This window comes from Engystomops pustulosus, chromosome 2 (genome assembly GCF_040894005.1).
Source record: "Engystomops pustulosus chromosome 2, aEngPut4.maternal, whole genome shotgun sequence".
NCBI lineage: Eukaryota > Metazoa > Chordata > Amphibia > Anura > Leptodactylidae > Engystomops > Engystomops pustulosus.
Window position 1 is genome coordinate 38937822 of NC_092412.1, and position 22087 is coordinate 38959908.

A 22087-nucleotide genomic window follows, 5' to 3' on the forward strand; every position below is an offset into this window, starting at 1 on the left:
GCAGTTTTTAAAAATCTTTTTTATTGTAATTTTGTTTTTCCAACATATAAAGCATGCATAAAACACAAAGTTATCATAAAACTGCCTCAGGGGCAGAAGTATTCGGCATAGTCGCAAGTACTGATGTTTGGGGACGCAGCTCCTATAGAGATCATACAAGTCATGGAACAAAAATGGTAGAAATGAAGATACAATAGTACTTGGAAAAGGTTAAAATATATATATATGATGTAGAGGGGTCGCCAACATCCCCACCAGGGGCCGACATTGTAAGGGGTAGGCCCTGTGCTAGCGTAGACCTCACCCACATCCGTCAGGGCCAGCAAGGTGAAGCAAGAATAGGGGGAGGCCATGTGACAATGAAGGTTCCACCTTGTGCACTCCTGGAGTAGTGACCGATCCCTGGCAGATGATTAGAGGGAGGCCCACGATGGTAGCGGCAGGCCAGGAAGGCACACAACAAATGGAATTGTGCAAAACTCACTGTACTTTATTAAAGGACATCTACCACCAGGTTGAAAGATTGTAACCCAAGCACACTGACATATTGGCGTGTGTCCCCTTTATCTGCTTTTCTTTTAGCTTCTTAAGCTCTTGATTTTACTAAACAAAGGTTTCATTTGCATAATTTTTAAAACCTTTTTTCAGAAAAACAAGGGCAGAAAAAAGGGGCACACACCAGTAAGTCATTGTGCTTGGTTTACAATCCTTCATCCTGGTGGTAGATTTTCTTTAAGAGTACTGCAGCAATTAACAGGCTAACAAACTCTTCCATCTGAGGATAGTTGTTCTTGGATACGACCACCTGGCAGCAGTGGCCACACATGCACTAATGCAGCGATTGCGAACCTTTTAGAGCCTGAATGCCAAAACTTCAACCAAAAGCCACTTATTTATTGCAAAGTGCCAGCACAGCAATTTAAGCAGTAATTTATTTCTCCGTGTTCTTTGACAACTTTCAATCGTTCAGCCTCCTAAGGACACCAACCCAGTTGAAAGGAGGAGGGCAAATTTATCTATCATTGTAGGAAGGCTCTGACGGAAGATTCTTTGAGTCCTGTCCGGTGAACTTCATGCTGGGGTGATGGCCTGGGTGCCCACAGAGATGGCTCAGAGTGCCGCCTCTGGCACCAATGCCATAGGTTTGCCACCACTGCCCTAATGAGTCCTGCCTGTCCACCTCGCTTCAGCGATCATTATTACAGGACAGTTGCGGGACATGCAGTAACTCCCAGCCATTTCATATGTGAAAACGATTTGTTTCTTTGTGCAATGACTCCAGCAGCGGTGGTCGTATCCAAAGACAATAATCTCGTTTCTAAGGAGCAACATGGATACATTTATGGGAAATTACCTCCACACAGGAACATTTATTTTAATAACATCCAATTGAAGAAATGTATGTGTATATGGCAGGTGAATTAAATTAAATGTCAATGCCCGGATGAGAGGACCCCTTTAAATTATGCTGGTGATTGTGATGAAGAGTTGGGGATACCTGTGATACTGAAATGATCCAACACTAACCCAAGCACAAGCCCATGCATGTTATTTGGATGCCAGAACAAAAAAGCTGCCAGAATGTGAACAGAAGTAACCAACCACACAGATGCCATGGTTGGATTTGACCTTGGTATCTGAGGTGCAAATGGTCCTTGATCTGAGACATCTCTGATCACAGACTCTTCTGTGGGGTCAGAAGCAGGGAATTGGGGAAAGGTAAGTAACATCCTGTTATGCTATGGACCCAATGTTCATCAGTCTGAGGAATATTTCTCATCTCCTGAAAAATTGCTTCCAAAGAATATGAGTAAGAGGCTGCGTTCACACGTTCTAAATGCAATCCAATCAGGACGGGGAGGGGCTTGGCCAGATCACATATGTCTTTCAACTGAAACAAATGCATTCTATATGGAGCTCAGTGTGGTTTGCATTGTTTACATTCAAAACTCCTGGTGATTGTTACAGATCGCATGGGTTTTTGTATACAAAAAGAGATGTAGGAAAAAACAGACGGAGGAAAACAATGTTCAAGTGTAAGTAGCCTAAATGGTAGTTCCTTGTCATCACTTCAGCTTTGGCGCTCTACGATCTATGCACATGTTGTGGCAACCTGACTCAATGCCATTGATTTCTATGGTGGGTTTCCTCCGGGTCCTCCGGTTTCCTCCCACACTCCAAAACATACTGGTAGGCTGATTAGATTGTGAGCCCCATTGGGGACAGGGACTGATTTGGCAAGTTCTGTGCAGTAATCTGTGTGCGCTATATAAAGAATTATTATTATTATTTTAATGGTGTAATCAGAGGTCGCGATAACGCCTCTACACGCGTCATAGACGTGTTTAAAGACTGATTTACTCCCGAGAAAAATCACCAAGCGTATAAATACGCTTGGTGATTTTCCTGTCTGAATGTTAGCTGCCGCTTCCAAGCGGCTGCGACCCTGCAAAATATTCTCTGCAGGATCGCAGCGCTGAGTGGCTGGAGGCAGGACAGGGAGGGACTTCCTGCTCACCTTCTGAGTCTCTCCCGCGGGCGCCAAGAGATAGGTGAGAGATGGAGGAGCCGGGGGAGGGGGTGTATGATGGGTGGCGGAGCCGAGCCAGCGGAGGGGGCGGAGCTTAGCGCGAGGGGAGGGGCGGAGCTTAGCGCGAGGGGAGGGGGCGGAGCTTAGCGCGGGGTTGGGGAGGGATGTCTATTGCCGGGGCTGTTCTCCTGATCTGCCGCTTCCAAACTGTACGATAGTGCACACAACCAGTAGTAGGATCGGGCTCTCTGTGACAGCCCGATCGTGCCCTGATAATAATCGGCCCCCTGTCACAGCAGCCCCTGTATACAGTGAGAGGCTGCAGGGAAGGTGCTGTGCATCCTCTCTGCATGTCTCTGTATACAGATCACTGATGACAGTGATCCAATGGGCTCTTACCATTAGATCCCTGTTATCTGTGGTCTATATTTAACTATATTATGTGTTCCATTTCTAAATGTGCCCCTGTAAAAAAAAAAAAAATTATGTTCCCAAACTCCAGAAAATAAATTAAATAAAAATTCAGCAGCATCAGCCCCAGACTGGACTGGGGGCCGCCATCAGCCACAGTCCGCTCTTTAGACAATGAGGGCGCTTTCACACGTTGCGTTTTTGGTTGCGTTTTCATTGCGTTTGAAACGCATTACAACTGCTGGTGAGAGGTACTTTGAATAATTACATTAGTGTTTACGTTTAACGCTAAGCGATGCGTTTTGTAAATGTTAACAGTGATGTAATTAGGCAAATCACCTCTCCTCAGCTGTTGTAATGTGTTTCAAATGCAATGAAAACGCAAGTCAAAACGCAACTTTTAAATGCGCCCTAAGGCTGCATTCACACAAACGTATGCCCGCCAGGCCGTAGCCGGGCAGTCATGCATTTGGTGCCATGGAGAGGAGGAAGGGGTGACCCCTCCCCTCTCTATTGAAATGAATTGGGTACAAGCCATAACACAAGGAAAGACATGTCTTTTTCCCGTGTACGGAGCGGTCTGGCTCCGTGCGGCCACTGCCGTCTATTGGGGACATATGTACAGCCGCAAACTTGCTGCCGTACATACCTCCCCCATATGGTAGTGTGAATGTAGCCTAAGGGTGAGGTTATTACATGCGTTTTCAAACGCATCAAAAGAGCTTATAAGAGATTTGCCTAATTACATTGCTGTCAACATTTAGTTTACAATCACAAAAAAATTGCCTTGATGCATGCGTTTTGTTAACACTATGTTGACTGCAATGTAATTATGCAAATCTCTTCTCAGCTGTTCTGAAAACACCATGGGGGTCATTTACTAAGGGCCCGATTCGCGTTTTTCCGACGTGTTACCCGAATATTTCCGATTTGCGCCGATTGTACCTAAATTGCCCCGGGTTTTTGGCGCACGCGATCGGAATTTGGCGCATCAGCGCCGGTATGCACGCGACGGAAATCGGGGGGCGTGGCCGAACGAAAACCCGACGTATTCGGAAAAACCGCCGCATTTAAAAAAAAAATTGTGTCGCGAAAATTTCACTCACCTTCATCCTGGATAGGCCGGTGTATTTCGAGGCATTCCAGCGGACTTCAGCGCAGCAGCGCCACCTGGTGGACGTCGGAGGAACTGCTTTGATGAATCCCGGCCGGACCCGAATCCAGTGCAGAGAACGCGCCGCTGGATCGCGAACGGACCGGGTAAGTAAATCTGCCCCCATGTGTGAAGACGCCACAAAAATGTTGTGCACCACTTGTGCAATACATACTTGCTATTCAAGGGCGAATTCACACGATGCACATTCAACATGTGAAGCCTTTGGAATGCGTCAAAAATCTATAAAAAACGTGACGCAACGCATTGTGTGAATGCGCCCTAAAGGGGTTTTTGCCAAGAATTCAAATTGGGCCCTGTCCCGTGGATAAGGCCTAACTTGAATTTATGGGAAAACACTTTTAAGCACAGAAAACAGGAGCTGTAACTTTTTCCTTGAATTAATAGACGTCTCGTAACACTATGGGGGTCATTTACTAAGGGCCCGATTCGCGTTTTCCCGACGTGTTACCCGAATATTTCCGATTTGCGCCGATTTCCCCTGAATTGCCCCGGGATTTTGGCGCACGCGAACGGATTGTGGCACATCGGCTCTGGCATGCACGCGACGGAAATCGGGGGGCGTGGCCGAACGGTAACCCGACGAATTCGGAAAAACCGCCGTATTTTAAAAAAAAAAATGGTCGCACGGCCCATACTCACATGCACCACGATGAAGACGATGAACTCCCGGGCATCTCGGCGGACATCGGCGCAGCAGTGCCACCTGGTGGACATCGGGCGCAGGACCTTGATGAATCGCCGGAAGACCCGAACGCTCTTCAGAGAAGCCGCCGCTGGAACGCGAATGGACCGGGTAAGTAAATTTGCCCCTATATATACACCTGCGAGTTATATATTTATTAATGAAAATTTCGTACTCTTCCTCGGTTAAAAATACTCCTCAAAAATTGTGAGAGGAGTATTATTACCCTTCTGGAAAAATGTTAGTGCGACCTCTGGGTGTAATCCTTTAAACACTATTCTACAATAAAATATTTCCCCTCTGCACAGCACAGAAGACAATAACATTCGGAGCAACTACATCTGTGAATGTACATCTCATATATGGTCACACTATGTAGATCATTGTCCCCTGTCACCTCCGTATCGGGTTCACGGCGCTCCAATCCACAACACAACAGAACATGACCAGTCTTCATCCGATTAGTTCCTGGTATTTACTCCCGGATCACAATGAGGACATTCATCAGAGATTACAACATAGAGAGCAGCGAGTCTGTGTCTGAAACGGAAGTGTTGGCCAACAACAGATGTGGTGACTGCTATAACCATACAAGAGGAAGATGAGTAACTCATAGCCGGCGACTAAGAAGTCAGGGCAGTGTGTGACCCAATGACCACCCCCCACCCACAACACGAACACAACGGCCCAGATATATTATTGAGTCTGCGCCAGTTTTTTGTCCAAGTTTTCATGTGTCTTTATTGCGTGTTTGCGCCACAATTGTGTCGCTGTTGCATTTGGTCTGAAACTTTTGAAAACTGTGCATCTAAAGGCTCATGGTGGTGCGGGTTCTTAGTTTGCGCCACATTTATGTCTAAAATCCGACACAATTCTGTCGCAACAGCATGAAGCAAAGTGCACCAAGAAAAAAACCAGGTGCAACTGTGTCACATCCTCAAAAGTGACCGGATCAATTAAGAGCACGTGACTACATTAAACAATGTGGCGCAACTTGCACAAAGATAATGCAAGGCAAATTGGTTTTCCTTTATCTGGGCCAATGTGTGAACATGGCCTTAAAGGGTATCATAGGTTGAAAAATATGGCTGCACAGCGCCACACCTGTCTGCAGACTAGGCATGGTATTACAGCTCAGCCCAATTACTTTAACAGAAACAAATTGCAATACCATGCATTGCCTGCGGACATGTGTGGCATAGATTTGAAAGAGAACAGCTCCTTTAAAGGAAATCTACCATCAAAATGATGATAATCCAGGGACACTTACTCATAGATCCAGGCACCGTGACTTTGTTATGGCCTCCTTCCTTTTAAAATCAACTTTTAAAATAATGCTAATGAGCCAGAATGGCTCTGGAAGGCATTACCAGAGCCCTTCTGTGTGTGGTAGCTTCAATGGCTGTTACCCTATGCAGGAGCACAGTTAGATGGAGCAGGGGGAAAAGTGAGATAGTGGGTTTGCTGAATTACATTGCTGTGAACATTGTGTCTACAAAACTGATGCGTTAATGCCATGTGTAACGTGCCTCAGGCTGCTTGCAAACCACCATGTGCTCACACGTTCATAACATACGACCAAGTGCAGGAGGGAGGGGGACACCTCACCGTTTCCCTCTCAAAAGGAAGACACCCGACTTTGACACAGTTTAGTGGGCAGTCGGCCATTCAAACAAATTACCGTATTGCCCATGGAAGTGAATGCAGCCACGTGCTATCCGCATAAAAATGTTATGGTACATGTAGCACAGGGCCGGAAACAAATGTCCGTGTGCAAGGCCCTTATAGCCTGTGAAGCTACAGCATGGAAAGGCTATGGCAACACCCCCAGAGCCCTTTAGGCTCATTATAAGTGGGTTTTAGAAGAAAGGAGGCCATGGATAACAAATACGAGAGCGTTTTCACGGCTGGTACTAGAGTTGCGGTTACTAACACAATGCTATCGCTGGGAGCTGGCATCATCCTAATCGCATATGTGTTTCCAGTGAAATGCATGCGATCAGTAACCAGTGTCTTAAACAATACAAGACACTGGGTGCTGGTTACCGATCACACCCATTTCAATCTCCCATGAACACTTCATTTCCCCTCCAATATCTGTACGTGATTATTCCATCAATCACAGTCTGTGCAGAGTCCTTTTTATCAGGTCAGTGCAGAGGAAGGGACTCATAGTGATATACGATACAAGGAGCCCCTGCTTCCATGCTGTATTGAGATCATGATTACAGTGTCAGCGCTGCTGGGAAGAAGGGGCTCCTTGTATCATATATAGCTACGACGTTCCCCATCTTCGGCACCATGAAACTGCATGGCCTGTGATTCATGGACCGGCGACAGTCATGTGAAAAGTTCTCTTAGAAGTGTTTAAGAACTTATACATCCTTTGCGGGTGCTCCTGTTGTCCTGTGTCATCTCCTGTCAGTGCCGTGCATCTGTTTGCATACAGGCACACCCACCCGACCACTGCAGCGCGTTGGACATAGCGTTAGATTCAATGCTGTAGCCGGCGACCCCAAGTTGTCGGATCAAAGTGCCTGACCAGAGGTGGCGATGGACAACAGGTGCGCTCACCAAGGTAAGTAGAAGTTCTTTTTTTGTTCTTTTAGTCTGCTCCTCCCGACTAGTTATATACTTTTGTTTAAAATCAGGACAACCATTTTAATCCCTTCAATGTTTCTACTCTGCATGTATTCAGGCGACTGCCAGTGATCAGATCAATTGGGGACCCTTATTTATCACATGTAGGTGCTAGAAGCAGGACCCACATGTGTTAAACATATAAGGTAACTCCAAATATTCAGGATAGAAGATAAGTGCCTGATGGGATCCCAGGATAAGCCTTCCTGCACAAGAACATGTGCTGTTCTGGGGGCGCAAATAATGGATCCATGCTCCATTTGTAATCCCTGAGGCCCCTTTCACGTTCTGCGCATGCTTTTGATGCGCAGAACTTGCATTGCACTCTGACCCATTGTAATCAATGGTTTTTTTGTTTTTTAAAAACGCACCATACAAGTCTATGGAGATGCATCAAAAACGCATTGCACTCTGAGACACATGCAAGTGCAATGCGTTTTTCAATGATCAATTGCCATAGAAAAGATAGACCCCAATCCAGAGTCCTTTTCAGGTGCGTTATCTGTACATAAAAAAATGCATTGAAAACACCAAGAAAATGTGCGTGAAAAACTGAGACACTGAGCAAACTCTGACTGAAAACTGACCAAAATGTCAGTTTTTCACTAACCAAACCCTGAAAGGGGGCTTATTGGCTTTATGTCCACAAAAACGGTCCATGTCATTCATGTCTAAAAGAGATGAGCAAACCCATAGTTGCAGTTCAGTTGATCCGGCAAATTGACGCCCCTTGTTACTAGCCATGGCTATTCCCTCATCTCTAACGTCTAATCCATTTTTGCAAATTCACAAAAACAACCCTGAAGTCTGACAAAAGCTTGTCCCAACCTCTTGAGGGTCGCACATTCTGTTACCTGTATACCTATACAGACCTCACGTGGATGACATGTGCGCTGCATCCATATTTTCCACTTTCTTATTTACTTTTATAGGAAGGGCCGAGCCACAGACACTGGCAGGATTCGGACCTGCTCTGAGTTTTCCACACCCTCCACATTCATGTATCCATTCAAATTAATGTGTCGGTGGGACATCAATGAAGAAAACGTTGGAGGAAAACAATGTTCATGTGTACGTAGCCTGAATGGTCATCACTTTAACTTTAGCGCCCTCCGATCTATTCACATGGAGCACCCAGGGCTCTGTTTTCTTGATCCATAGTCGGACCTCCAGCAATCTAGACACTTCTACTGTAGACAAACCTCATTGAACGCCTGGGTATCTTTTGTCGCATGGGAATGTATCCCGCAAACACAGAGGAACAGTCTTCAAGCTCATGGCATCACTGACATTACTGTGGATATCCCTAGTGTAGAAAAAACTCCATTGAAATTCACTGGACCCTCTCTATGGGATCTCAGCGCAGGATTTCTGACCACTTTATATTCTGCGTAGATACGATTCTGGGTGTGTACATGTAAATATCCCATTCCTGTATCCTCTGCATGAGATCATCCATCAATACCTTTGCTTGTAATGTTATTGATATGATTATAATGCAGCCATAGTCATTGGGTCATCATAGTGACCCTGATGATAAGGACCGTCATAGGAAGGAGCCGCCTGGTTATAATATTATAGACAGTGAGGATGATGTACATTGTATCTGTAACATGATACTTAGTATCCAGGGCTGACACTGTAACAACACTGAGCCCTACCTACCTACAAACACCATGACTGCTGCCCCCTGAGCACCCAATGCCACCCATACATAACACAGGCATCCTGCCCCATCCCTGTACCTTGGTGGTCCTGATGTGCTCCATGTCTGGGCCCCGGTATGAGATGCACCATGGGCCGGCTCCCTCCTGGCTTCCTGCTGCTCTGCACTTCCTGCTATGGGGATGACACACAGGCTCTGCTGCAACGGCGGCGCTACAACGGTATACCAGCGCCACCGCCTGGTCACATATCATACTGCCATCTCACCAGCTGAAAAACAGCCCAACACATGGAGCTCCTACCCAAAAGACAACTCCCCTTTATTCTTTGGATCAAGGTGGTACAACATGTACAGTATATAGCAACATTACAAGAAATTAAAATGTTTAAAAAAAAATATAATTGCTGTATTATCATATTCTGATAATAACTATAATCTTTCAGAATATGGAGCTGTGAAAGACGTCATTTTTTTAATAGGATGAGCCGTCGTTTTCACTGATACCACTTTGGGGACACTACAAACTTTTTATCATTTTTGATTCGGATTTTTAAGGGTGGCAAAAGTGTCAATTCAGACATACAGCTGAAATCTGAATAAACCTTTCCCATTGTAGGTCAATTACAATTACCAAAATTATTTAGAGTTACCAAATGCCGGAATAATAAGCGAGAGAGAGAGAGTCTGAAAGTTATTTTTATTTCTTTTGGCAAAGCCAAAAGTTTACACACACTCACGGTGTGGTCACAGGTGGCGCTTGCATTGCAATTACAAACGCAACGCAAGCGCTTGGGGTGGGCCTCAGCCTGATCACATATGAGTTTCCATTTAAAAAATACAAGACACCAAGTGCTGGTTACTGATCTTATGCGCTTCCTCGGAAACGCATATGTGTTCCGCCAAGGTCCTCCTCTGGGCACTCAACGCAACGCAGGCACCACATGTGACCGCACCCTATGCCGCACCGTGACAGCCAATATAATGATGTCATGTTTTTGGAAGCTTCCGATTTTTTGGCACATCATCTTTCATCTGCGCATATGCCACACTATGCTGACTGAGTGGGAACAGGGAGCCTAGACAGCGAGCTACGCAAAGTATGTAGCGACTCCTACACGGCAGCGTAGTGTGGTGCTGGTGCATGCGCAGATGAATGCGGGTACCTTGCAGCTGGCGCCACTTCATCTGCGCATGTCCGTGCACACAAGGTCCGAAAGATGCTGACTGCGCAGGTACGAGAAGGCCTGATGCGGTCAGCAAGAGTTGCAGACAGCGGGTAGGACATGGATGGGTGACGTCTGCGGGGGGGGGGGGGGGCGAGGCAGAGGACGTGAAAATTTGGACTAATGGGCGGGAGAGGAGAGGTATTATACGTTTGAAAAACACACACTGGGGAGCGATTTTCTGAGGGGAGGGGGAACTACTTCTCTTCAGCCCCTCCCAGGGGGAGAATTGACTAGTCACAGAGCACATGTCACTTTAAGGTAATATATAACTTATCTTTTTTTCTATAAAACCGATTTTTCATACTAAAACTGTTTGTCAGTCTATGTACATTGCTCTATTGGGACAGGGGGTTCTAAAAAGGGGTCTCCTGGTTACAGGTTCCCTTTAAAGACACTACTGTGGTTGTATTTGAAGGCACACCTGAAGGCACTACTTCATTGTGTAACATCATGGGAAAATCTAAAGAAAAGAGCCAAGATATCAAGAAGAGAATTGTGGACTTGCACAAGTCTGGTTCATCCTTGGTTGCTTCAGATACCTGAAGGTGCTTCATTCATCTGTACAAACAATTGTACACAAGTACATACAAGATGGGATTGACCAGTCATCATACCACTCACGAGTTCTGTGTCCCAGAGATGAACGTGTGCTGGTCTGAAATGTGCATTTCAACCCAAGAACAAAAGCAAAAGACATTGAGAAGATGCTGACGTATGCTGGTAAAAGTGTGACATTATCCACAGTGATACAAGTCCTGTATCCACATGGTCTGAAAGGCCACTATAGGAAGAAACCATCCCTCCAAAAGAATCATAAAAAGACTGATTAATGTTATCAAATCAACCACAGGAACAAAGAGCTCAATTTTTGGAGGCTTCTCCTGTGGTCTGATGAAACGAAATTTTACTTTTTGGCCATAATGCCCATGGTTAAATTTGGAGTTAAAAGGAGAAGCTTACAAACCTGAGAACACCATCCCAATTGTGAAACACAGGGATGGCAGAATCATGTCGTGGAGGGACAAGGGCACTTCACAAAATAGATGCATCAGGAGGAAAGAACATAATGGGGCAGATTTACTTACCCAGTTCTGTCGCAATCCCCGATCCGGACGGTCCGCCGAGGATGAAGTTCGGTGCGATTCACTAAGATCGTGCGCCCAATATCCTGCATGTGTCGCTTCCTCGCTGAGGTCCACCGGAGTTCACCTTCTTCTTCCCGGTGCATGTAAGTGCATTGTCTTGTGACACAATTTGAATTTTAAATCCCGCGCTTAGTCCGAATCAGACGGGTTGTCCGACGACCATGCCCCCGATTTGTGCCACATGAAAGTCGGCGCTATTGTGCCAAAATCCGATCGCATGCGCCAAAAACCCCTGTTAAATGCGGCGCAAATTGGATATAGTCGGGAAACCTGGCAGAAATGCAGTGTGAGGACCCTTAGTAAATGTGCCGCAATGTGGCAAATACTGAAGTAACATCTTAATACATCAGCCAGGAAGTTAAAGCTTGGGCATAAATGGGGCTTCCAAATGGAGAATGCCCCTGAAGCGACTACCAAACTGGTCACAAAGTCAATGCTTTGGAGGGACCACCACAAAGCCCTGATCTCTATCCTACTGAAAATGTATGGGCAAAGACGTCCCCAGCTCTCTCTGCAAATATCACACATGTGCATGAACAACACTAGGGACAAAATTTGCAGAAAGAGAGAGAGAGCCAGTGACGTCACTGACGCTCTGCATGCCTTGTAGGCGGAGCCAGTTGGATGGGGCATGAATAAATGTTTACACAAAAAACTGGGAAAACCTAATGACTCGAGTATAAGCTGAGGGTGGGAAATGCATTGGTCACAGCCCCCCCAGTATATAGCCTGCCCAGCCCCTGTAGTATATAGCCAGCCTGCCCTTGTAGTATATAGCTAGCCAGCCCCCTGTAGTATATAGCCTTCCAGTCCCCTGTAGTATGTAGCCTGCCAAACCCCTGTAGTGTACAGCCTGCCAGCCCCCTGTAGTACATAGCCATCCAGCCCCCCTGTAGTATACAGCCTGCAAACCCCTGTAGTCTATAGCCTGCCAGACCCCCTGTAGTTTATAGCCTGCCAGCCCCCTGTAGTATATAGCCTGCCAGCCCCCTGTAGTATATAGCCTTCCAGTCCCCTGTAGTATATAGCCTGCCAAACCCCTGTAGTGTACAGCCTGCCCAGCCCCCTGTAGTACATAGCCATCCAGCCCCCCTGTAGTATATAGCCAGCCCCCTGTAGTATATAGCCTGCCAGCCCCCTGTAGTCTATAGCTAGCCAGCCCCCTGTAGTCTATAGCTAGCCAGCCCCCTGTAGTATATAGCCTGCCAGTCCCCTGTAGTCTATAGCCAGCCCGTTGTAGTATATAGCTAGCCAGCCCCTGTAGTATATAGCCTGCCAGACTCTAGTATATAGCCTGACAGCCCCCTGTAGTAAATAGCCTGCCCTCTGTAGTATATAGCCTGCCCCCTGTAGTATATAGCCTGCCAGCCCCTATAGTATATAGCCTGCCAGCACCTTGTAGTATATAGCCTGCCTGCCCCCTGTAGTATATAGCCTGCCAGCCCCTATAGTATTTAGCCTGCCAGCCCCCCTGTAGTATATAGTCTGCCAGCCCCCTGTAGTATATAGCCTGCCAGCCCCCCTGTAGTATACAGCCAGCCAGCCCCCTGTAGTATATAGCCTGCCAGCCCCCTGTAGTACATAGCCTTCCAGTCCCCTGTAGTATATAGCCTGCCAAACCCCTGTAGTGTACAGCCTGCCAGCCCCCTGTAGTACATAGCCATCCAGCCCCCCTGTAGTATACAGCCTGCAAACCCCTGTAGTGTATAGCCTGCCAGTCCCATGTAGTCTATAGCCTGCCAGCCCCCCTGTAGTTTATAGCCTGCCAGTCCCCCTGTAGTTTATAGCCTGCCAGCCCCCTGTAGTTTATAGCCTGCCAGCTCCTGTAGTATATAGCCAGCCCCCTCTAGTATATAGCTTGCCAGCTCCTGTAGTGTATAGCCAGCCCCTTTAGTATATAATAAAATGCGGAAACTCAAAAATGGCTGTGCCCATAAGGGGGTAAAAGGTAATAATGTCCTGGTGGGTGAGGGGGGTGTCATTCCATCGCTGTACACATCAGCTACTAGAGTGTTATGGAGCCGGCAGCCAGGTCTAGTACATTACACTATATGAGCGGCCGCTTGGATAGTGTGTTACGTCATCGCCCCGCCCACCGTGTTTATCAGAGAACGATTTGCGCGGCAAAAAAAACCCGTCGCCGGCTGTGACGTCACACTCCTGTCAGGCCCGTAGCAATGGCGCCGGCTGTGACGTCATCACCCCGCGCCTGTCTCTCAGGCTCCGAGACGCGTTTGCTGTCGCTTGGCTTCCGGTGCAGCTCTTGCACGGTGGGAAGACGTCTCCGGGATAGAGATGTCTGGCGGGTTTAGTTTCGGGGCGGCGGCGGGGGGAGCCTCTACCACCACCCTCAATCCTGCAACTGCGGCGGCCGCGCCATTTTCCTTTGGAGGAACCCCCGCAGCGAGGTGAGAGGCGGGAGCACATGACAGGGGCCTGTCAGCAGTCAGGTCTGCTGCCGTCTGTATTGCTCCATGTGTAATAAATATGCCACCTCTTACAGGGGTGTTCCAGCTTGATGGACGTGGAATATTGACACCTTTCTCAGCACAGCGCTGTACATGGTATTGTGGCAGTGCTTGGTATTGCATCATTGTTTCTTTCACTTCAATGAAACTGAGGCCACAACTTAGCACAACCCCTTTAACGCCGGGACATTACTGCTTTTATTGCAGCTTTCCATTGTGCTCTTCTGTCATGGACATCAGTGGGAAATTAGAACTGATGGTAAATGGAAATCTTGTGCCTGCTATCCGGGTGGGGGCCAGCGAGGACACTGATTGGCTGCAGCAGTCCTCACATGCTTCCATCAATGAATTGCCGTCAGTGTTTAGCTTCTGCAGCAGAAGTTATAAGTAATGATGTGATCCCAACCTATTGGCACTTTAACAATGTCAGGTTCGGTTCATGTGCTAGCCAGAGTTACTGGCCCAAACCCAGTGCTGCTGAAATGAAGGAACATGTTTGGGTCATTTTATGTTGTTGGCCCGAACCCAGTAGACCTAACAAAAGGAGCAGTTTGGGTTTTTGCTTCTTTGCAATGTATCATTTACAAGGAAAGTTGTTACTATCTGCAGGAAGCATGTTATAGAGCAGGAGGAGCTGAGCAGATTGTACATAGCGTCCTATCTGCAGGCAGCATGTTATAGAGCAAGAGGAGCTGAGCAGATTGTACACAGCGTCCTATCTGCAGGCAGCATGTTATAGAGCAAGAGGAGCTGAGCAGATTGTACACAGCGTCCTATCTGCAGGCAGCATGTTATAGAGCAAGAGGAGCTGAGCAGATTGTACACAGCGTCCTATCTGCAGGCAGCATGTTATAGAGCAAGAGGAGCTGAGCAGATTGTACACAGCGTCCTATCTGCAGGCAGCATGTTATAGAGCAAGAGGAGCTGAGCAGATTGTACACAGCGTCCTATCTGCAGGCAGCATGTTATAGAGCAAGAGGAGCTGAGCAGATTGTACACAGCGTCCTATCTGCAGGCAGCATGTTATAGAGCAAGAGGAGCTGAGCAGATTGTACACAGCGTCCTATCTGCAGGCAGCATGTTATAGAGCAGGAGGAGCTGAGCAGATTGTACACAGCGTCCTATCTGCAGGCAGCATGTTATAGAGCAGGAGGAGCTGAGCAGATTGTACACAGCGTCCTATCTGCAGGCAGCATGTTATAGAGCAGGAGGAGCTGAGCAGATTGTACATAGCGTCCTATCTGCAGGCAGCATGTTATAGAGCAGGAGGAGCTGAGCAGATTGTACATAGTGTCCTATCTGCTGGCAGCATATTATACAGTCACTGTTGTGTGTGAATACACAAAAAACAAACCTGCTCAAAACTCCAGGTGCACGATCCTCTGAGAATACTTCTCTTCTCCCAAGCAAACATAATCTTCAGAACAAATGAGGTCGGCTTTTTGATTCACTGGAAATCTTGAATCCTTTATTCATACATGGTGACACAGCAAGTTACAGGTATTAACACATAAGTGCAGGAAAAAGCATCATCTTACGGGTTTCTGACCTATAGTCATAGACGATGAGAATGTTATACATCAAAAGGAGCCGAGTACATTGTCATGTGCATTGAGCAGGCAGGGGTGGAAGGGGTATTGTGTGGAGGAGCGGAAGAATGCATGAGGAGACACAGGCTCCAGCTGCCCCTCCCTGGGGACTCGGCACATGCTGCTGGCATGGAGCCAGGTAATGTATATCAAACTAGTATAAACTACTGAAATGATTCAGAAAGCTGATAAACCCAATTTTAACATCCGCATAGGTTATTGGGACCTGTCACCAGCTTAAAATGACATTCCTGATTACGTTCTCGCCTTAACAATCTAATCTGGTGCCATTTTCCATTTCTTAGTGTTTATCGTTACTATTTCTTGCAGTAACACTGGGACATCATTTGGTTTTGGAGCTACAGCAACTCCAGCAACAACCACTGCACAACAATCTACAACAGGTGTAGCTGGAAATCTCTTTGGAGCGAAGCCCGCCACTGGATTTACATTAGGCCTGACAAATACAGGTGACGTTTATCATTGTCTCATGATGGTCGTTACATCAACATAAGATTCTAGTTTGTTTCCTGTATAGAACTTTGGGCTGTGTGGTCAGCTTTATTCTGCATTATGTGTGAGAGGTTAGGGCTCTATAATGTAGGACAGTGATTTCTAAAGGGTGCCAGATCATTGCCCTTTGTATACATCCCCAGTGATCTGCTGACAAGTAAGCTAAAATCACAATGTTAATCAGCAGCAACTCCCAGGGTATGTGATACCAACTCCATTGGATATAATTCCAACACATTTCAGCCAGTGTTGTTTGTGTTACTGTAGTTTAAAACACTCCAACCCCCTCTGCTCAGGTGGTTGTATTACAATATACTTTACATGTGCATTACATATATTATACCTTATATACTCGAGTATAAGCCTAGTTTTTCAGCTCAAAATTTGTGCTCAAAAACCCTAACTCGGCTTATACTCGAGTCAACTAAAAACATAAAGACAAAACTCACCTTTCTGACATCACCTGTAGGTCCTCTTCTGTCTGACAGTAGAGGACCTATGGGGGCCGTTGGAAAGATGAGTACAGTGTTATTTTTTTTCCTACTACAGGGGCTGGGCAGGCTGTATGCTACAGGGGCTGGGCAGGCTGTATGCTACAGGGGCTGGGCAGGCTGTATGCTACAGGGGCTGGGCAGGCTGTATGCTACAGGGGCTGGGCAGGCTGTATGCTACAGGGGCTGGGCAGGCTGTATGCTACAGGGGCTGGGCAGGCTGTATGCTACAGGGGCTGGGCAGGCTGTATGCTACAGGGGCTGGGCAGGCTGTATGCTACAGGGGCTGGGCAGGCTGTATGCTACAGGGGCTGGGCAGGCTGTATGCTACAGGGGCTGGGCAGGCTGTATGCTACAGGGGCTGGGCAGGCTGTATGCTACAGGGGCTGGGCAGGCTGTATGCTACAGGGGTTGGGCAGGCTGTATGCTACAGGGGTTGGGCAGGCTGTATGCTACAGGGGTTGGGCAGGCTGTATGCTACAGGGGTTGGGCAGGCTGTATGCTACAGGGGTTGGGCAGGCTGTATGCTACAGGGGTTGGGCAGGCTGTATGCTACAGGGGTTGGGCAGGCTGTATGCTACAGGGGTTGGGCAGGCTGTATGCTACAGGGGTTGGGCAGGCTGTATGCTACAGGGGTTGGGCAGGCTGTATGCTACAGGGGTTGGGCAGGCTGTATGCTACAGGGGTTGGGCAGGCTGTATGCTACAGGGGTTGGGCAGGCTGTATGCTACAGGGGTTGGGCAGGCTGTATGCTACAGGGGTTGGGCAGGCTGTATGCTACAGGGGTTGGGCAGGCTGTATGCTACAGGGGCTGGCAGACTATATACTGGGAGGCTGTAACCTATGCATTTCCCACCCTCGGCTTATACTCGAGTCAATAGGTTTCCCCAGTTTTTTGTGTTGAAATTAGGGGTCTCGGCTTATACTCGGGTCGGCTTATACTCGAGTATATATGGTAATTACATTCCATATCAATTTATTTTGATCTTTGAATTACAGCTCCAGCAACAACCACGACAGCAACAACTGGCTTTAGCTTTAATTTTGGTAAACCAGCCGGATCTGCTACTCCTTTTTCTCTACCTGCTGCAACTACCTCAACTACAGGGTTTTCCCTCTCATCTACCCCAGCGACAGGTAAGGGAGAAGCCTTTGTTGCAGCTAATGGAGCTTATGGGGGTTGTGTGGTCAATGATATTTATCCTGTGGTTAAGGGATAAATATAAAACACTTGGGGAGTCTTGACTGTTAGACCTCTGCAACTGGCAGGATAGGGGACTGCCAATTCCCTTTATATGCTGCGGAGCACAGGGACTTGTGGGGTTCTGCTGTGCTGCATGCTGATCAGGAAATCCCATAGATGTCAATGGAGCTTCCTTTGCTCCATTGATTTCCGCTGTTCTACTGATTGCAGGGTGTATAACAGAGAACTCCCTCCTTCTCCATCTGATATTTATTTCCTATTCTTTGGCTAAGGGTTAAATATCATTAATGAAGCAACTGCTTTAATTATTGTTGTTTTAATACGCTTCAATGATTTCTCAGAAACTTTTACATAAATGGTAGCAGATCGACATGTGCAAGACCATTAGTTTCAGTGGATTTCTGTTTTCAGAGGCCTGTGCCAGATTTTTTGCGGCATTTAAGGCAAAACCTATTTGCAGTTCACATTTGCATACTCTTCTCAAATGCCCTTGTGGATAATACTGTGTTTCCCTGAAAATAACACTCTGTCTTTATATTAATTTTTGCTCCTCAAGAGGCACTAGGTCTTATTTTCAGGGGATGTTTTATTTTAACATAAACAAGAATTTTACATTTATCGTTAATAAAAAAATATAATATCAACAATTAATATCAATTAATATACTGTAGTAAAGTCATCAAATACATTAACATAAACACCTGAATTCCATCAAAGTCTTGTGATACTATTTCCATGTACAACTACCTAGTTACCTAGCACAAGTCAGTGATTTTATCCCATGAATTCTTCACCTATATCACAACGTCTTGAGTATCTAAATGATCAATTAATATGAATTATTAATACTAATGATGCGGGGAGCTGTAGCAATGACTGCTGTAACCAAATCCAGGAGCGGGCCGAAAACAAGAGTGGCTTCACATTGTTTGACTATAGTTTCTCTACCCTGATTATGCTTTGCATTTTCTCAAGTACATTTGATGTCACGTGAAAAAGAATTCTGCTCTAGAATGCAGCATAACCACCCGTAATTATGATTACCAATGAAATATCATTCTTTGAATAATTTTATTTACTCTCCTTAAAGGAACTGGTTTTTCATTGAATTTGGGTACTACCACACCTGCTGTTGCAGCGGCTGCTACTACTTCTGCATCGACGACTGGTCTGTCGCTGGGAACCTTGCCGGGGCTGACCGCATCACCATTTCAGAATGCAAGTGCAGTATCTACAGGTAATTGTTTCCTAAATTATGTTATATATTATAACATTTAAGGGTTATTCCCATTTCAGAAAATTAATGTTTTAGATTTCTGCTTGCTTTCGTTCTATAGAAAGCTTCTATGTTTACTACCAGTGCACAGAAATCTGACCGTGGTCACGAAGGTGCACGGCTTGTTAGTATCACAGAGAGTAATCGGCTGTGTGTTATAACGAGCCGTGCACCTGTGCGACCACTGAGAAGAGATCTAGAAAACCTTGAGAAATTGATACAGAAAGTCAATTGGAAAGTTGTATAACTTTTTATAATACAAATGACTAACATTAATTTGCTGAAATGGGAATAGTCTTTTAAGTGAAAACCTAGACCGCGCATCCACACATTTATATAATCTATTGCTGCCAGGACAGAACCTAGAACTGCTGATAAATCAGTTCAGTAGTTCTATATACTGTATACAGTTGTATTATATTATATTATTATTTTTATTTTTTTCCAGGTCTTGGACAGAATCCTTTGGGTTTGGCGGCTCCTGCTGTACAGACGACTAGTAATGAAGGACTTGGGGGAATAGACTTCAGTGGTTCCTCAGACAAAAAAAGTATTTACCATCTGTAATAATAAATCTTTATATAGCGCCATCATATCATATTATGCTGTACTGTGCAGATCACGGTGATCATAAACAAACTAAATAAGATATTACAGAGCAATAACCTGGTCAGATGAAGCAGTAGGAATCTAAGGTTGAGGCATCATGCACACGAACGTATGGTCACCCAGGTGCAGGAGTGTGGCGCGGTGAGCCATTGAAAGCCGTGTGGCTGTGCCATAATAGGACATATCCTATATTTTTCTGAGCAGCTTCCTGGCTCGGTCACGTTGCAGCATGTGCTCAACATGACCGTGTGCCACAGATGTCTGCGTGAGGTAAAACTGAAGAGCTGAATTTTGCGTATCCTTTAATCCTTTCCCTGCCAAGGACATCTTGTATGACAGAGTGGCATCTCTATGGTCAAGGAGGTATGTTAGGATCTAGAACTCCAGATCCTAACTACGCCTTTCCATCCTGCTCCCTCCTGTTGAACGACGTGTACCCTCAGCGGATGCAACCCGGATCTCAAGCTACTGAGCTGTTGCGTCACTCAGCAGGAGGTGGGGGGTCTATTTTAAGGACAGGGACATCAATGGGGAAATACCCCTACATTGGCAGCAGCCAATCGCCGGCTGCTGCCATTGTGCACTAATTCCCCTGCTGATGTGGCCTCCCAGGGAATTTGACACCCCTTCCGTACACGGATGATGATCCCTCTAGTGGCCAAGAAGGGTTATTATTTTGGCGACATATTTTCTTTAAAAGTTGGTTCACACAGCCTGAGTCTGTGGAGCAAATTTTTCTTTAAAATATGTTAAAGAAGCAATATGCACAAAATTTAAAGGTTCTGTAGGACAGATAAATATGATATGATATATTAAAAATTGTTTGTAACATTTTGGTGTATTCACTTTTAGGTGACAAAACTGGAACCAGACCAGAGTAAGTTACATTATTATTGTGTAGTCGTCTTGTACATACTTAAAGGGGTTGGCCATTTTTCAATTAATCTCCATTAGAAATGTCTCTGCACTAAAGGAAGCATCAGGGATGATGAATCAATTGGTGAACATTCAGGCAATAAAATTAAGGCAGTAAAGGCGCATGGGCAATTTATGTAAGAGTGGCCAACCCCTTTAAGCTTAAAATTTACATCCATATACAGAAAACATCTATATATGGAACTATTTGTTTGTGATTCATATCCCATATTCTGTGTATTCTTCTAGGGATAGCAAAGCTCTTAAGGATGAAAATCTACCTCAGTTAATTTGCCAAGATGTGGAAAACTTTCAGTAAGTGATTTACTTATTGCAGTAATACACTGTGTTCTGCTGATACTTGGGCCCCTTCCACACTTGCGTTGCAGATCACGTCAGAGTGCAATCAGTTTTCAGTCAGAGTTTGTTCAGTGTCTGTTTTTCACGCGTGTTTTTGATGCAATTTCAATGCGTTTTTCATGCGCAGAAAATGCGCGTGAAAGGACTCAGTACTGAGCTCTATCTTTTCTATGGCAATTGATGCGTGAAAAACGCATTGCACTTGCATTGCACTTGCATGTGTCTCAGAGTGCAATGCGTTTCCATAGACTTGTATGGTGCGTTTTTCACGCGCGTGACTTGCAAAAGTAGAGCATGTCGAGATTTAAACGCACGTTTTTTTTGACGCGCGTTTAAATCTCGACGTGTGTGCGTGAAAAAAAATGCAAGTCTGAAAAGACCCATTGATTACAATGGGTCAGAGTGCAATGCAAGTTCTGCTCGTCAAAAGCATGCGCAGAAAACGCGCGTGAAAAACGCAAGTGTGAAAGGGGCCTCAGGCTCTGTACAAATAAAAATTGAGCTTTCAGCCTTTTGCTTCTCACTGTGGAAAACCTGCATAGTATACTTTTGTTTATATGGTAAATCTGCATTTGTCAACCTAATTGACTTTTCTATGTAGTAAAAATAGAGAATGTATAACAGCTGAACTGAGGCTAATAAGGACTTTATGTCAAAATAAAAAAAATAATATGGCACAGTTTACAAATATTCTGGGAGTGTACTGTTAAAGAGGACCTATCGGGGCGATTTGGGACACTAAACTACCCACAGGACCTTAGGGGCCAGTGATTTAATGCCTCAAATCGCCCTGTAAGAATATCTCCTCTGGTCCGCCAAGTGAAGCCGGTGTATTACACCCTGGATTCACTGCGTAAGCGCCGTACGTGTGTACGAAGAAGGATCTGCAGATGACCCAATGTGCATCAATACAGACTCACATCTAGGGGTTTTTTTTTTACCAACTACAGCTTTCATATGTCCATTTTTGGACACTAAAATACAGATCCATACTGACCTGTAGTTGGTTTAGGCCTCTAAAGTCCTATTTAAGTTTTTATTTTAGCTTAAAGGTGTTTAAGAAAATAATCCCCATCACTGCAATGCTTACCTGAGCACTGGCCACTACTCCTCCTGCCTAGTTTTGTGTACATGGATTTTGTAGGGAGTTGGTTGTATATACAGGTCACTGCTTCCACCACTTTT

General features: G+C 45.8%; 2 protein-coding genes across 3 annotated transcripts in view; one reads left to right on the forward strand and one right to left on the reverse strand.

Moving 5' to 3' along the window:
* Window positions 1–9337, reverse strand: part of MTMR6 (myotubularin related protein 6) — a 37361-nt gene extending 28024 nt beyond the window's left edge. Inside the window, exon 1 of the mRNA XM_072134321.1 lies at window positions 9186–9337. Coding sequence (XP_071990422.1) covers window positions 9186–9209 — 24 coding nt within the window. The 5' untranslated portion in view covers window positions 9210–9337. The remainder of the gene's footprint in view (window positions 1–9185) is intronic.
* Window positions 9338–13644: 4307 nt separating this feature from the next.
* NUP58 (nucleoporin 58) overlaps window positions 13645–22087 on the forward strand; it is a 31020-nt gene continuing 22577 nt past the window's right edge. The window contains exons 1-7 of one of the 2 annotated variants that reach the window (XM_072134322.1): window positions 13645–13885; window positions 15865–16004; window positions 17538–17675; window positions 18833–18979; window positions 19467–19568; window positions 20480–20504; window positions 20792–20857. In XM_072134322.1, the coding sequence (XP_071990423.1) occupies window positions 13773–13885; window positions 15865–16004; window positions 17538–17675; window positions 18833–18979; window positions 19467–19568; window positions 20480–20504; window positions 20792–20857 (731 nt within the window). In that variant the 5' untranslated portion in view covers window positions 13645–13772. The remainder of the gene's footprint in view (window positions 13886–15864; window positions 16005–17537; window positions 17676–18832; window positions 18980–19466; window positions 19569–20479; window positions 20505–20791; window positions 20858–22087) is intronic. The other variant, XM_072134323.1, reaches the window with a different exon arrangement.